The sequence below is a fragment of the Ophidiomyces ophidiicola genome, assembly GCF_022830035.1.
Source record: "Ophidiomyces ophidiicola strain CBS 122913 chromosome Unknown scaffold_18, whole genome shotgun sequence".
Classification (NCBI taxonomy): domain Eukaryota; kingdom Fungi; phylum Ascomycota; class Eurotiomycetes; order Onygenales; family Onygenaceae; genus Ophidiomyces; species Ophidiomyces ophidiicola.
In genome coordinates, this window is record NW_026054658.1 from 146,009 (window position 1) to 163,421 (window position 17,413).

A 17,413-nucleotide genomic window follows, 5' to 3' on the forward strand; every position below is an offset into this window, starting at 1 on the left:
TTTGTGTCCCACAACATTTGTTGACTTGTCGAATGTGCTCTGCTGTTGGTTGCATGATGGACCACGTCATTGGCCATCAAACTGTAGGCCTCCACGTTTCAGACAGCGCTAGACCCTAGTCGGCATAGTCACTCTAATGTTTAATTCGACCACAGCCCCTGACTACAAATCCCGTGACCTGTATGGTAAACACGCTGTCGCGTATTTCCATACAAAAAAGTGAATGAGACGCAATCAGGCGTTCATCAACAGACAAAGTCTTCCTTTTCTTTAATCCAACAGCCACTACACGATCAGTGGGTATACATATGACTTCGAACCGCCATATCTAGGTCTATTTTCTCGATGAGCGCGTGCGACTGGGGTTTATAACCGCCTGAGGATGGAGGTCGCCTCGCCAGGGGTGTCAAATGGCCTTACTTCGCCAAATACTTTTCCGACTACAGACCCAACTATTGTCGTTCAACATCTGGCAGAGGTCCTCCAGGGAACTTTGGGCGCGTTACGAAAGGATTTAGAGAGCTCCGGAAGCCTGCTATCCAAGGCCAAATACTCTGAAACGCTTCAACGATGCACTCAATTTGCATCTGAGCCGCAAACCGCGGTCTACGCTCATAAGGAGCTTGTGGAAACAGAAGAGATCAATGGGACTGAGGAGGAAGACTGTATGTGTTGTTGCGACTCTTGACTTGACTCATCTAACAGCTATCTGTTATATAGCTTCTTGTACTAGGTATATTTACACACTTAGCCCAGAGATATCTATATCATCGACCACTGTTGCCGCTGTTGCATTTCTCAAGTCGCCGTCTCCCCTCGATTCCACCGTTCCCATATCATCTCAAGTCCAAGTTCTCACTTTACCAGGCTTCTCTGCATTGAATTCCACAGCCCTACCGCAGGCCCCTTCAGTGTCTCCGTATGAAGTACTTCACTCCCTTGTTCACCTCGGCCTTGCGCCATACTTTGAGGCGTGCACAAGAGGCCAAGATGGTGCTAAAACAAGGGGTGATACAGATGCGAAAACTGGAGTGCCAGGTGCGAAGAAGAAGATCGCGGAGCTTGAACTCAGTTTATTGCATCTCCAGCAGAATATTGAAATCCCAGTTTTAAACCTGCCGATGCATGAAATAGTACAAACAGCTTTAAATGAGGCACAAGCGCGAGGTGTCAAACCGTCCGTGGATCTTATTCCGAGTTCTGTACTTGATAACCATATGGTCATCAATAGTATTCAAAGCACCGTCAATGGGTGGATTAAGTCAATCCAGAGTATTACGAAGATGTCGCGTGATCCAGACAGTGGCTCTGCAGCCCAGGAAATCAATTTTTGGTTAGATATGGAAACAGCCCTCGAGGGTATCGAAGCGCAGCTTCAAGCAGACGGGGTGCAGCTTACAATGAACATTCTACGACATGCGAAACGATATCAAGCTACCCTAAGCTTTGTCGCGGATACTGGGCTCAAAGAGGCGGCGGATACAGTTCAAAAATATAACCAGTTGCTACGGGATTTCCCCCTCCATGAATTGCAGTCAGCAACTTCACTCCAGAAAATTGAGGAAGCGCTGAATTTAATTTTTGCTCATTTAAACAAAAAGCTCCGCCTCTGCCCCTACCCTATCAAGCGTGCTCTGTCTCTAGTCGAAGCAATTTCTGGGGACCTTGATTCAAGGATACACGGCTTAATCAACGGAAGAATGATTATGCATTTGGATTTCAAAGAATTTCGAGCTCTGATGCGCGCTGCCCAAGTAATATGGCGTGCGTGGGATGAGAATATCAAAGAATTCACCAACGTTGCCCGCGACGCCACAAGACGCCGCAATGAGAAATTTATTCCAATTAAAATCAGATCAAAGCATGCAGAGACCCAGGACCGCTTGAAATATATAAATACTTTCCGCACAAACCATGAGCAGCTCCAACGCACGATTATGAATGTCCTTGGACCTAAAGCAAGTCAACCAATCGCAGTTTCAACAAGCTCAAATGTTGATCCCAGTAATGTCGACGAGATTGGTGATGTCGATGCTGTGGAGGAAGTGAGGCAAGCTTACGCGCCGCTAAAAGACGTAGACGTTCTGGATGTTTCACCTAAAGGCACTGAGCGGTGGATTCAGGAAGAGACGGCGTACAATGAAAGAACATCGCGAGTAGAAAATTTAATCATTGCACGACTGCGTGATCGACTTGCTACGGCTCAAAATGCCAATGAGAAGTTCCGAGTCTTCTCGAAGTTCAATGCTTTGCTTGTCCGCCCAAAGATTAGAAGCGCAATTGGAGAATACCAGACCAAGTTAATCGATAATGTAAAACAAGACATCGCCACTTTACATGAGCGATTCAAGCAGCAGTATGGCCATTCAGAAGCGCATGCAATGGCTCAGCTACGAGACCTCCCTCCCGTATCTGGTGCAATTATTTGGGCAAAACAGATTGAGCGTCAACTAGATGGATATATGCGAAAAGTTGAAGATGTTCTGGGAGAAGACTGGGACCTGCATTCTGAAGGACAGAAATTGCAAGCTGAAAGCAACATGTTTCGGAAGAAGCTTGATACTCGACCTGTTTTCCAAGCTTGGCTACACGATGTTCAACGACGAAATATCACGATATCTGGGCGATTATTCAACATTTCCCGAAATCGAGCAGCTGGAAATGTCCTGGAGCTTGCTGTCAACTTCGACTCCCAGATTATTGCACTCTTTAAGGAAGTTCGAAACCTTGTCTGGCTGAACTTCCAGATACCTCATGCAATCAATAGTGTATCTAAGGAGGCTAAACGTGTGTATCCCTTCGCAATCAGCTTAATGGAAAGTGTCAGGACACTACATCAAACTATTCGGTCGATTGCATCCATGACACAGGCAGCTATATTGCTGACTGGCTACCAGAGTGATGTACAGGCACTGATAATGAAGGGATTGCCATTACGCTGGGAATCTTTCATTCACTCTTACGAGCTCCATGTCAAACAGAGCATTGCGAATGGCTCTGTGGATCCGTCTGTTGCACCCACCCGCGGAGAAAGTAAACATGTTCAATTTGTTCGCGAATTCGCTGTGTCAGCTTCCTTGTTGCAGTCTAAATGTGCTACATTGATTTCTATCGACGAGTCTGTTCAGAAAATAGTTATTGAACTCAGATCTTGTCCGTATGATGGCGCAGCTTTTCGCCAGCGACTGGACCAGATTCAGATCGCAGTTGATAAGTTAAACTTGGAAAATTACACTAACCTTGGTTTCTGGGTCTCCAATCTCAACAACAAGATCGAATCTATTCTTCAAGATCGCCTGCGTCGAGCCATACGACATTGGATCCAGTCGTTCCAAGACGCGACAAATGAAAGCTCCCATAAACAATACCACGGAGATACTTTCGACACAGGAAGCGAAGAAATGGAAATGCATATTATTCAATTTCCCAAGCTTCTCCATGAAATTTCAATGCGCAACCAAGTCATGCATCTTGACCCTCCGTTGGAATTTGCGAGAGCCAATTGGATCTCACACTTTGATCAATGGGTTGGGATTCTTTGTAACTTGCAAAAAATCAAGTCTTCGAGATACCAGCTTTCTATTCATGCAGATAAATCGCTTCTTTCTGAAACAAACTTTTCTGCCCTTCCTCGACACTGTGCTGGTCAATTAAAGGAGGTATACTCTACGATAGAGGCCAGGGTCCAATCAATCTCAGGATATATTGAAAAATGGTTACAGTTTCAATCTCTGTGGGACTTGCAGCCCTCTCATGTCTATGGTGTACTTGGCGAGGACCTAACTCAATGGTTGCAACTGTTACAAGAGATCCGCAGGAGCCGTGCGACCTTCGATACATCCGACGTACGAAAGTCCTTTGGAAATATCACCGTCGACTACGAACAAGTTCAAACTAAAGTTAATGCTAAATATGACCAATGGCAACGCGAAATCTTACTCAAATTTGGTGGGAAGCTTGGAACTCGTATGCGGGAAGTATACGCAGAGCTGCAAGCCGCTCGAAGAGATCTTGAGGGACAATCTTTGGAAGCATCCTCGACTGCCCACGCCGTCTCTTTTATCACAATCGTTCAACAATGCAAACGGAAAGCTCGTGTTTGGGAAGTAGAAGTTGATCTGTTTCGACAGGGACAAGCTACTCTTGCCCGCCAGAGATATCAGTTTCCTAATGACTGGCTTCATATCGAGCAAGTTGATGGTGAATGGCTAGCTCTAAATGACATCTTAGAACGTAGAAGCAAAACTGTGCAAGATCAAACCGATGCCTTGCGAGCCAAGATCACCGCTGAAGACCAAGTTATCAACGATAAGATCGTTGAGATAGTTTCGCAGTGGAATGAGCAGAAACCGGTGTCTGGCTCCACACCGCCCGACGAGGCATCGAGAACCCTCGGATATTTCCAGTCCCGCCTTGAGGGCCTACGGTCTGAATCCGAAATGGTCTCTAAAGCGAAAGAAGCACTTGATCTACCAAGTTCGGCAGAAACTGTACTTGCTACTGTTCTTGAGGAGGTTCAAGATTTTATGGTTGTGTGGGCTGCCCTTTCGACAATCTGGAAGAGTCTAAATGACTTAAGGGACGTGCTCTGGAACAGCATCCAACCCCGCAAGCTTCGACAATCTCTTGACGGGCTCATCAGGATGACGAAAGAAATGCCCAGCCGGATGAGACAGTACGCTGCTTTTGAATATATTCAAAGCATTCTTCGTCAACTTCTCAAGACCAACCCCTTGCTTGCCGATATGAAATCTGAAGCACTACGTGAGCGCCATTGGCAGAAAATTTTCAAGGCTTTGAAACCAGGCAACAGGTTTTCTCTTATCTCCCTGACCCTCGGTGATGTCTGGGATTTAAATCTCGTAGCTAGTGAGGTTGTCATTCGTGATATCATCACGCAAGCTCAAGGGGAGATGGCTCTGGAAGAGTTTCTCAAGATGGTTCGCGAGACCTGGCAAAGCTATTCCTTGGACCTTGTCAATTATCAGAATAAGTGCCGTCTAATCAAAGGGTTCGATGATTTGTTTGCCAAGTGCAGCGAGAACTTGAACTCCCTCCAAGCAATGAGACACTCACCCTACTATAAAGAATTTGAAGAGGATGCCACGGCATGGGAGGACAAGTTGAATCGCGTCCATGTTCTTTTCGACGTTTGGATTGATGTCCAGCGACAGTGGGTCTACCTCGAAGGTGTCTTTACCGGCAATGCGGACATCAAACATTTGTTGCCATTAGAGTCGGGGCGTTTTCAAAACATAAACTCGGAGTTCTCTGCTGTTATGAAGAAAGTCTACAAATCACCATTTGTTCTGGATGTCCTGGCTATTAATGGTGTTCAAAAATCTTTGGAGAGACTGGCTGAACTTCTCAATAAAATTCAAAAGGCCTTGGGCGAATACCTTGAACGTGAACGAGTTTCTTTCCCACGTTTCTACTTTGTTGGTGATGAGGATCTGCTGGAGATTATTGGTAACAGTAATGACACACTTCGCGTTGCAAAACATTTCAAAAAGATGTTTGCAGGTTTATCAGGGCTGGTAATGGACGATGACGGGAGTATCGTTGGTCTTACCTCAAAGGAGGGTGAAGAAGTTAGGCTAAAGAAGGAAGTCTCACTTGCTAAGACCCCAAGGATCAATGACTGGCTTACTGCCCTCGAGACAAATATGAAATTGACACTAGCTGAACTTCTTGCGGAAGCGATCGAACAGTTTGAACCAATCTACTCAGCCTCTGAAGTAGACCGAACAGCTTTTAGTGAATACCTTGCTAACTACCCCGCGCAAATTGTTGTCCTTGGAAGCCAGGTTGTCTGGACCAGTGCTGTTCAGAAAGCTCTTGAGGATGGCGGCGCCGGCTTGCAGGTTCTATACGATGCTGGTGTCAGAATTCTCGACCTTCTGGCTGTTACCGTTCTTGGAGACCTCGATCCCATCATGCGTAAGAAGTGCGAGCACATGATTACCGAATTTGTCCACCAACGAGATGCAATCACGAAGCTGATTGAATCCAATGCTTCATCAGCGGCGCACTATCTTTGGTTATTACAGATGCGATATGTCTACCGTCCTGAAGGAGATTTCCTTCAACGGCTTCATGTTCATATGGCAAACGCAAAGTTGGACTATGGCTTCGAATATCTAGGTGTTGCTGAACGTCTTGTTCGCACTCCACTTACTGACCGGTGCTTCCTCACTCTCACTCAAGCTTTGTGCCAGAGGTTGGGCGGCTCCCCCTATGGTCCTGCCGGAACTGGCAAAACAGAATCCGTCAAAGCCCTAGGTCTGCAACTTGGCCGATTCACACTTGTGTTCTGTTGTGATGATACATTTGACTTTCAAGCAATGGGGAGAATTTTTCTCGGCATTTGTCAAGTGGGTGCTTGGGGATGTTTCGACGAGTTTAACCGTCTTGAAGAACGTATTCTTTCCGCTGTCTCACAACAAATTCAAAACATACAGATTGGTCTGAAGAATGCCGAAAATGAAGCTAAGTCTCAAATAGAGCTAGTTGGCCGTCGTCTTCGCGTCAACCCCAATACCGGAATCTTTATCACAATGAATCCTGGATATGCGGGACGATCAAATCTCCCAGATAATTTGAAGAAACTTTTCCGAAGTGTTGCGATGTCTAAACCTGACAAGGAGCTCATTGCCGAGGTAATGCTATTCTCTCAAGGTTTTAAACAAGCTAAAGTATTATCACGCCAAACGGTTCCATTTTTCGACCATTGCTCTGCCCGCCTAACGAAACAGGCACACTATGATTTTGGCCTTCGTGCTCTGAAGAGCGTACTTGTGAGCTCGGGTGGGCTTAAACGTCTTCGCCTTGCAAAATCTGATGGCAGCCTTGGCCCAGATGAGGTTGTCGAGCCTCAGATTATTGTGCAAAGCGTTCGAGAGACGATTGCACCTAAACTTATTCGTCAAGATGTTGAAACTATGCTGCAAATTCAAGCAGAAGACTTCCCGAGTGTCGAGTACGTTCCAGCTAACTTTGAAAAACTAGCAGAAGCGATTCGTGAAATCGCTGCTGGGAAAAATTTTGTTGCAACAGATACCTGGATTTCGAAAATTTTGCAGCTGTACCAAATTCAGAGTATACACCATGGGGTCATGATGGTTGGTAGGTCGGGGTCGGGGAAAAGCTCGGCCTGGAACGTACTCCTTCAGGCCTTACATAAAGTCGAGGGCGTTGAAGGCGTTTGCCATGTAATCGATTCGAAGGTTATGTCCAAAGAAGCCCTATATGGAAACCTCGACAACACAACTCGGGAATGGACAGATGGACTTTTTACTGGTATCTTGAGAAAAATCGTAGACAATCTGCGCGGTGAGGATTCCAAACGACACTGGATTGTCTTTGATGGCGACGTTGACCCAGAATGGGTTGAAAACTTGAACAGTGTTTTAGACGACAACAAGTTGCTAACGTTACCCAATGGGGAACGCTTGAATCTTCCTCCGAATGTTCGTATCATGTTCGAGGTCGAGACTTTGAAGTACGCCACCCTTGCTACGGTTAGTCGATGTGGTATGGTATGGTTCAATGATGATACGGTGACCCCCAGTATGATGGTGACAAACTATATCGAATCACTGAAGACTAGAACTTTTGAAGACCTCGACGATGATAGTGTTCCCGCCGGTCAGACCTCCTCCAAGACAGCTGACGTGCAGAAAACGCTTGCACAATTCTTAGAGCAGCTTTTGCAAGGGGGCGACCTTATTCTAAAAGCTCTAGAAGAAGCTACGAAGTATAATCACATCATGGAATACAGCGATATTCGGGCACTCAACACCCTTTTCAGTTTACTCAACAAGGCATGCCGTACTATCCTCGAATATAATGTTCAGCACATTGATTTCCCGTTGGATCCAGACCAGATAGATGCTTATCTGTCCAAAAAGCTGCTATTGGCCCTTGTTTGGTCGCTGACTGGTGATTGCCCGCTGGGGGAGAGGAGGTCTTTTGGTGAATTTGTTGCCTCACTTTCGATCACCGACACCCCCTTACTTAGTGACTCAACATCTCTCATCGATTTCGATGTTACGTTACCCAAAGGTGAATGGGCGACCTGGCAGTCCCAGGTGCCATCAGTAGAAGTCAACACCCATTCAGTTACGCAAACAGATGTTATCATACCGACGTTAGATACAATTCGGCATGAAGATGTCCTTTACTCATGGCTTGCAGAGCATAAACCCCTCCTGCTTTGTGGACCCCCTGGATCTGGCAAAACAATGACCTTGTTTTCTGCTCTTCGCAAGCTACCAAACATGGAGGTTGTTGGGCTTAACTTCTCTAGTGCAACGACGCCAGATTTACTGATAAAGACATTTGAGCAGTATTGTGAGTACAAGAAGACCTTGAATGGCGTGGTCATGTCTCCAAGTCAGATTGGACGCTGGCTGGTTATTTTCTGTGATGAGATCAATCTTCCAGCACCAGATCGATATGGAACACAACGAGCAATTTCTTTCCTTAGGCAGCTTGTTGAGCAAAATGGATTCTGGAGAACTTCAGATAAGACTTGGGTCACATTGGATCGCATTCAATTTGTTGGAGCCTGCAATCCTCCAACTGATGCTGGCAGAACCCCCCTTGGAGAGAGATTCCTTCGTCACGCACCCTTGATTATGGTTGACTATCCTGGAGAAGTGTCTTTGCTACAGATCTACGGCACGTTCAATGCTGCAGTACTTAAGATCATTCCCATGCTTCGTGGCTACTCTGAAGCCTTGACGAAAGCGATGGTACAATTCTATTTAGAATCCCAAGCCAGATTTACGCCTAAAATCCAACCTCACTATGTGTATTCTCCAAGAGAGCTCACGAGATGGGTACGGGGCGTATATGAAGCGATCAAGCCCCTTGAAACCCTGTCTGTCGAAGGGCTTGTGAGAATATGGGCCCATGAAGCCTTGCGTTTGTTCCAAGACCGTCTTGTGGATGAGGAGGAGAGGCAGTGGACAGCGGATACAGTGAAACGCATCGCCTTAGACCACTTCCCAACAATTGACGAACAGCAGGCATTGAAGGGACCTATTCTCTTCTCTAACTGGCTCTCAAAACACTATATTCCGGTCGACCAGGAACAGTTACGTGACTTCGTGAAGGCAAGACTGAAGACCTTTTGCGAAGAAGAGGTTGATGTACCGCTTGTGCTATTTAATGATGTCTTAGAACATGCACTACGTATTGACCGAGTGTTCCGACAACCCCAGGGTCATCTCATTCTTATTGGTGTGAGTGGTAGCGGCAAAACCACGTTATCGCGTTTTGTTGCTTGGATGAATGGCTTGAAAGTCTTCCAAATTAAAGTTCATGGCAAGTATTCTGCCGAGGATTTCGATGAAGATCTTCGAAGTGTGCTTCGCAGAGCAGGCTGCAAGGGAGAGAAGATTTGTTTCATCATGGACGAATCTAACGTTCTAGACTCAGGGTTCTTAGAACGAATGAATACACTCCTTGCTAATGCTGAAGTACCGGGTCTCTTTGAGGGCGATGAGTTTGCCGCATTGATGACTGCATGTAAAGAGGGGGCACAGCGGCAGGGACTTCTGCTTGATTCTCAAGAAGAACTTTACAAATGGTTCACGCAGCAAATCGTCAAGAATCTTCATGTAGTATTTACTATGAACCCTCCCGAAGACGGTCTCTCTTCGAAAGCTGCTACCAGTCCGGCATTGTTTAACCGCTGCGTACTTAACTGGCTAGGTGACTGGTCGGACCAAGCGTTGTTCCAAGTTGGGTATGAACTGACACAGTCCGTTGACCTTGACAAATCAAACTTCATTGCACCGGATAGCATCCTAGTGGCATACCGAGGTCTTTCCCTCCCGGCTTCTCATCGCGATACCGTGATCAACTCAATGGTCTACATCCACTATTCCCTGCAGAGATTTAACCTGCGCCTTCAGAAACAACAAGGCAAAACGACATTCCTAACACCTCGGCACTATCTCGATTTTGTTGCGCAGTATGTTAGATTGTTCAATGAAAAACGAGAGGACCTGGAGGAGCAGCAGCGTCATCTTAACGTAGGCTTAGAAAAGCTCCGAGAAACTGTCGATAAAGTTAGAGATTTGAGGGCAAGTCTGGCTCAAAAGAAGACCCAGCTCGAAAAGAAAGACGCCGAGGCCAACGAGAAGTTACAGCGAATGGTAGCCGATCAGCGCGAGGCTGAACAGCGCAAAGCAGCTTCTCTTGAAATCCAAGCAGCACTTGAAAAGCAGGAACAAGAAGTTGCCAAACGAAAAGAAATTGTTCTCAACGATCTGGCAAGAGCGGAACCGGCTGTCATTGAAGCTAAAAAGAGTGTCAGCAACATCAAAAGACAGCACCTTACTGAAGTTCGCTCCATGGGTAACCCGCCGGCTGGCGTACGTCTTGCCCTGGAATCCGTCTGCACTCTTCTTGGGCACAAGGTGGACAGCTGGAAGACTATACAAGGGATTATTCGCAGAGACGATTTTATTGCCAGTATCGTCAACTATGACAACGAAAGACAAATGACTCGCGGACTTAGAAACAAGATGCAGAATGAATACTTGTCGAAAGATGTATTCACTTTTGAAAGGGTCAATCATGCCAGTAAAGCCTGTGGGCCCTTGGTACAATGGGTCGAAGCACAAGTCAATTACTCAGAAATTTTGGATCGGGTTGGCCCACTTCGAGAGGAAGTCGGCGATTTAGAAGACCAGGCCCTGCAAACCAAAGCGGAGGCGCAGGCTATTGAGAATACCATCAACAACCTTGAAAGCAGCATTGCAACCTACAAGACGGAATATGCTGCCCTCATCAGTGAGACTCAGGCGATCAAAACGGAGATGTCGAGAGTCGAATTCAAGGTGGACAGAAGCGTCCGATTACTGGATAGTTTGTCTTCAGAACGCTCTCGCTGGGAGGAGGGAAGCAAGTCTTTCGAGACGCAAATATCTACTCTGGTTGGAGATGTTCTGATTGCCGCTGCTTTCCTTGCGTATGGGGGATTGTATGACCAACAGTTCCGCAAAGCGATGATTGACGACTGGGTACACCAGCTCGCGCAAGCGGGCATCGATTTCAAGCCCCATAATCCTATCACAGAGTATCTCTCCAACGCAGATGAAAGGCTGTCCTGGCAGGAAAACTCTCTTCCCGTTGATGACCTATGCACAGAGAACGCTATCATCCTCAAACGCTTCAATAGGTACCCCCTTATTGTTGACCCATCTGGCCGGGTGACGGAGTTTTTGCAGAAGGAAAGCAAAGATCGAAAACTCACGGTGACGAGCTTCCTCGACGACTCGTTTATTAAGCAGCTCGAGAGTGCCTTGCGGTTCGGGAATCCGATCCTTATCCAGGATGCGGAACATTTGGACCCGATCCTCAACCACGTCCTCAACAAAGAATACCAAAAGACGGGTGGCCGTGTGCTTATCCAGCTTGGCAGACAGGAAATCGACTTTTCACCAGCATTCAAACTCTTCCTGTCGACCAGAGACCCTTCTGCCTGTTTCCCGCCGGATGTCTGCAGCAGAACCACATTTGTCAATTTCACAGTCACGCAAAGCAGTCTGCAGACCCAGTCTCTCAATAAAGTGCTTAAAGTGGAGCGGCCCGACGTGGATGAGCGAAGGACTAACCTTATCAAACTACAAGGCGAATTTAAGATTCACCTCCGTCAATTAGAGAAACGCCTGCTTCGCGCGCTTAACGAGTCCCGTGGGAACATCCTTGATGATGACAATGTTATCGAAACACTTGAGACCCTGAAGAAGGAAGCAGCAGAAATCTCGAACAAGATGCATGAGACAGAGGGTGTGATGACGGAGGTGGAGAGCATTACGCAGCAGTACAATATCGTTGCGCGATCCTGCAGCTCCGTTTTCGCTGTTCTCGAACAACTACACCACCTCAACCATTTTTACCAGTTTTCCCTCCAATACTTTGTGGACATTTTCAACGATGTGCTCCATAATAATCAGCGTCTAGCGCAGGAAAAAGACCATGCAGCCAGAGTTGATATTATCCTACGTGATCTTTTCATTGCTACGTTCCAGCGAACTTCCCTTGGTTTACTGCAGAAAGATCGGATTACGCTTGCTATGCTTCTTGCGCAGGCTTCTCCGTACCAGATGGACCGGACTATCATTGACGACATCCTAGATTCGAACGTCAAAGAGGGCGATGTGTCCACCAACCCGGAACTCAAGGACGACATCATGGCCAAGGTTGCTCAGATGGCTCTATTCAAAGACGTCATATCCAATGTCGAGACACAGAGCTGGGAGCAATTCTTCTCGGAGGAGCTGGCGGAAGACTACGTTCCTGCAGCGTGGAAGGACGGCACCGAAGCAATCGATCAGCAACTTCGGTCGCTTCTGCTGGTAAAACTGTTCCGAACGGACCGGTTTGTGCCAGCGGCCGAAAAATTCGTCGGCACAGTGTTCGGACGCAGCTTGTTTGAAGGCAGCGGAGACCTGAAGGAAGTGGTGGAGCAAGTGACGGCCACGACGCCGATTGCGCTCAGCTCGAGCCCTGGGTTCGACGCCAGCTACAAGGTCGACGGGCTGGTGGAGCGGATGCATGCAACGTGCGCGAACATCGCGATGGGGTCCAACGAAGGGCTGGAGAGCGCGGACAAGGCGATCGGGCACGCGGCGTCGAGTGGCAACTGGGTGCTGGTGAAGAACGTGCATCTCGCGCCGGCGTGGCTGCAGAGCCTGGAGAAGCGGCTGGACTCGCTCAAGCCGCACGCGGACTTCCGGCTGTTCCTGTCGATGGAGTCGAGCCCCCGGATCCCGGTCAACCTGATCCGGGCGTCGCGGGTGCTGATGTACGAGCAGCCGGCGGGCATCCGCGCCAACATGAAGGACTCGCTCTCGTCGCTGAGCCAGCGGGCCAGCCAGCCGCCGGTGGAAAAGGCGCGGATCTACCTGCTGCTTTCGTTCCTGCATGCGGTGGTGCAAGAGCGGTTGCGATACGCGCCGAGCCTGGGGTGGAAAGGGTTCTGGGAGTTCAACGACAGCGATGTAAGTGTCAACTACCTTACGGCGAGACTGGTAGTCCGATAAGCTAACATTTGCAACAAAAACAGTACGAGTGCTGCGCGTTCATCATCGACGCGTGGGTGGGCGCGGTGGCGCAAGGGCGGTCGAACGTGGCGCCGCAGAAGCTGCCGTGGGAGCTGCTGCGCACACTGATCACGGAGACGTACGGCGGCAAGATCGACGACGCGGCGGACTTCGCGGCGCTGGGCCAGCTGGTGCAGCAGGTGGTGCGGGCGGCGGCATTCGAGCACGACCACGACGGGCTGGTGGCGGGCGTGGACGACGCGGCGCTGCGGCTGCCGGCGGCCACGGGCGTGCGCGAGTTCCTGGCGTGGGTGCAGCGGCTGCCGGAGCGCGAGCCGCCCACGTACCTGGGGCTGCCGGGCAACGCCGAGAAGCTGCTGCTGACGGGCCACGGGCGGCGGCTGATGGCCGACGTGGCGCGCATCTCGACGCTGCTGGACGAGGGCGAGCAGCTGCTGGTGGACGCGGCGGCGATGTAGACGGTGTTTTCGGGCGAAACGTTTCCGGAGAGAGGATTTCTCTTGTGTGTTTGTTTTGGACGGCGGATCGGCGACAATGTTATTTCGCAGCGGCGGTTGTTGAGCCGATCGAATGTTTTGCTCGTCTCGTCGACGGCGTTGGGATGATGTTTCGTGTGTTTTTTTCAATGCGGTCCGGATACCCTGGCATTCCTTTGTTTTTTCCTTTTGTCTGTGTATCCTGAAGACTATTTATTCCTTTTCTCGATTACTTTCTCGAAATGTTGTTTATAGATCGCCAACTAGACCTCTTCTTCCCGTTCATCTATCCGACACCATCATCATCATCATCATATAAACAACGCCGCTTCTCGTCCCCGCCGGCTCCAGACACACTCGCCCCCTTCTCCCCTGTCTGACCCTCCAACATGCTCCAAGCAAGACAGGCTGAAACCTCCCTGGCCCCGCCAAGGCCGCCCGGGACAGGGATTTTCCCTCCGCGAGCTGGAGCTTGCCGGCCGTTGGATTGGGGGCGATCGGCTTGGCGGCGTTTGGGGCTTTGTTTCAGCTGCTGCGTGGTGGGAAGAGCGGGCGTTGAAGGCCAGCGACTGGCTGGCGGGCGAGCGAGAACAAAAAGGCGGGCGGCGCGCGAGTGAGGGGAAGACGGGCGGTGGCTTGGCGGGGCGGGAGGGTTTTTTTTTTTTTTATTTTATTTTATTATTCTTTTATCGTCTTTTTTTTTCTGTTTCTCTTTTTTATTTATTTATTTATTTACTATCCTGCTTTTTGATATCGGGCGGCATCGCAGACCCACGAGGTGTTGGGTGGGCGTCGAGAGCTACAGAGAACATCACTACAAGTAGTTATATTACAACTACTCAACTAATTAGCCAACTGCACTCGCATGCGCTGACCGCCCGTGCGCGGCCATGAAGCGCCCGGCAAAGCCCAAGGAGCTGCGTCTGCCGGCAGCGCCGCTGCTACCGAGCGGCGACCAGATTCCCGGCCTGCGCATCCCGATCAGTGAGTGCAGTATAGCTGTTAAATAACTACATGGGCTGGATCGCTGACGATACTCCAGCCTTCCTGTCGTCGCTGCGCGCCAACCTGCAGATGTCGGCGTCGTACCCCGAGGAGCTGTACAGCCCGCTGCCCACCACCACCACCATCACCACATCAACCACCACCACCACAACGCTCGACAGCACGTCTACTCCGCCACTCCGGCCACCCCACACCACTCCCCCATCCACCGGCGAAAAGAACACCCTGACTATACCCTCCTCCTCCTCCCCAGCTATTACCATCGGCCCCGCAGTCACCGACGACGACACCGCGGCGGCGCTGGCGCTCATCGCCGCCAGCGTGCGCGAGCAGCGACAACTCGCGGTGCGCGCAATCACGACCCACCCAGGCGTGCTCGCGGTGCTGGTGCTGCTGTGCCTGGCCAGCGTGAAGCGACTGCTGAGCACGGGCGGCGCGACGGGCGACGCAGCGCTGCTCCTGGCCGCCGCGTGGGTGGGCGGCGGCGCGCTGGCGCTGGTGGCGGTGCGGTGGCGGCTACGCGGCTACGACGGCGCGGCTGCGCGCGTGGACGACGACGGCGCGGCGTGGCTGGCGGCGCGCAGCGTGCACGGGCTGGCGGCAGCAGCAGCAGCGGTGCGCGGTGGCCGCGGCGACGAGGTGGTGGTGGCACGTGGTGCCGGCGGCGCGGTGGTGGGCGCGGTGGTGCTGCGCGTGGCCAAGGCCGGGCCGGACGCTGCGGCGGCGGGCATGCTGGCGGGCGCGGGCGCGGGCATGGGCGCGGGGCGGCAGGCCCGGCGGCGCAAGAGCTCGGCGCGCTGGACGGGCTTCGTGCGCGCGTGGGCGGTGGCTGCTCCGCATCGCCGCGCCGGCGTGGGCACGCGCCTGCTCGAGACCGTGGCTGCCAACTGCCGCCTGCGCGCGCTGGACGGGCCCGTGGCCGCCGCCGACCACGCCCACGCCGCGCGCGTGCTGCCCGCCGTGTTCAACGCCGTCTTCGACCGCCGCGACCGCTGGGCCCGCGCGTTCCTCGAGCAGGTCGTCGCCGTCGAGCGGGGGTTATAGTAATCATTACTCTTGTTCTCTATCTGTCTTTCGATCTCTATCATGTATATACCCCGGATTAGCGATGCATTCTGAATCAGCCATAGCCGACTATTCCCGTCTTTTACTTCCAGACGAGCAGATATGAGAGTTACTCCGCACGGAGTACTCCGTAGCCAACTCCCTAGCGGTGGACGGACTGACTGACTGGCCCGCCCGCGACGACGCCCGCCGCGTCAGACGGGCCCGCGTGAGTAGCTACTAGTTAGTCTGTCTGTCCGCCTTGTGCGTCGCTGACACCCGCGCCGTTTCAGCCCACCGCGGCGCCAAGCGGTCCGCTGCGAAGATTATGACGAACAAGCTTTGCCGCAAGACACCCAGACCACCACCACCATGTCTGCCCAGACGAGCACGCGGAGTACGGAGTAGTTTACGGGTTATAGTTGTGGGTGGCTCTACGAAGAAACAACGGAACGGTGTGCAAGTTGATAGACCTTCAATCCTGTCTGATGTATGCAATACACCTCTCTGTACACTCTCACCGATTAGACAGTAGTTAAGCCCGCCAGACACCAATTTCTCTCCCAACAAGACCCATCGAACCGCCCACCGGCAAGCAATCAGTTGAACACACTCCCGAATCCGTACACGGGACTTCCAAGCTGCACGTTGAAGCAGCGATGTCAGAACCTGTGATATCTGCGGAACAGTGGAACAGACCGTTTCTTACCCGCTGCAGAGCGTAGACCACCTTGTTCGCACCCCACCAGTCAGCCGCCTGACCGCAACACACCTCTATCTCCTCGGGTCGGCCTTACCTCACGAGACGTAATAACCTACACACACACCCCCCGCCCCCAGACGTCAGCCCCGCTCACCATTTGGTTATCCAAGAACCAACAAACCAACCTTCCTCTCCTTGCGATGCGTATCACTCGACTCCAGCACCTCCACAACCTGCCCGAGGATCTTGAACCCGCGACCTCTTTAGCCCTCTCACACCACCACCAGGGAAGGGGTCATATTCCAAACCCACCAGCTTGAGCCGCTCGTGGATCACCCCGCGGATCTTCTTGTAGATGCCGCCGCTGATGCGCTTGACGCCGGCGCGCCGCGCAAGCCGTCTGCGTCGAGAGCCGGTCAGTGGCAGGGAATTTAAGAGGTTGGAGTAGTTATACCGAATGGCAGGTTTGGCTGGAGCGGCCCCACGCGGTGAGTATTTATTTGGTCGGAAGAGAGGCAGGCAGCAAGGGTGACTGACTGATTCCCAAGATGTTATCTCGGTCGAGTTTGCGGCTATTGGAATGGCGTTTTCGTAAGTGTCTGCAGGCTGCGTGGTAGAGAAGAGCCGTCGTGGCGATGCGGTGAATGAAGCCGAGAGGCATGCAACTTACTGTCGTCGTTGGGGCACATGTGAGCCCACTCCTTGACGCAGGGGCTTGGTGTGGAATGGAATGGCCGTCGCGAGATCTCGCTTTGCGATACGACTCATGATTGTGCTTGAAGTCGAGAAGTACGGATGCTTGGGGCTGTAGATGGAAAACGGGGATGAAGGTTGGAAGAAGAGAAGAAGAAGAAGAAGAAGAAGAAGAAGAAGAAGAAGAAGAAGAAGAAGAAGAAGAAGAAGAGAAAAAGGGACTGGAACAGTCTGCACATGGTATCTATTATGTTCTTCATGAATGGCCTTGTGTTATTCATATGCACATTTCAAGTCCTGTGTGTTATTCTCAAGCGCCAGCAGCCAAGCAATCAATATCTCAATCACCGCAGCAAGATCCCGCTCGTCAGATCATGGAAGATTACATCTTTCTTTTCCCCTGGAAAGAT

At 50.8% G+C, this 17,413-nt stretch overlaps 2 protein-coding genes across 2 annotated transcripts; both read left to right on the forward strand.

Moving 5' to 3' along the window:
- Positions 1-382: 382 nt before the first annotated feature.
- DYN1 (dynein heavy chain) lies at positions 383-13,540 on the forward strand (the record flags this gene model as incomplete). Its single annotated transcript, XM_049253458.1, has 3 exons — positions 383-665; positions 721-13,019; positions 13,085-13,540. The coding sequence occupies 3 exons, from the start codon at positions 383-385 to the stop codon at positions 13,538-13,540; spliced, it is 13,038 nt and encodes a 4,345-aa protein (XP_049107540.1).
- Positions 13,541-14,572: 1,032 nt separating this feature from the next.
- LOZ57_004416 (uncharacterized protein) lies at positions 14,573-15,607 on the forward strand (the record flags this gene model as incomplete). Its single annotated transcript, XM_049253459.1, has 1 exon — positions 14,573-15,607. One exon carries the CDS (start codon positions 14,573-14,575, stop codon positions 15,605-15,607), a length of 1,035 nt encoding a protein of 344 aa, XP_049107541.1.
- Positions 15,608-17,413: the final 1,806 nt, after the last annotated feature.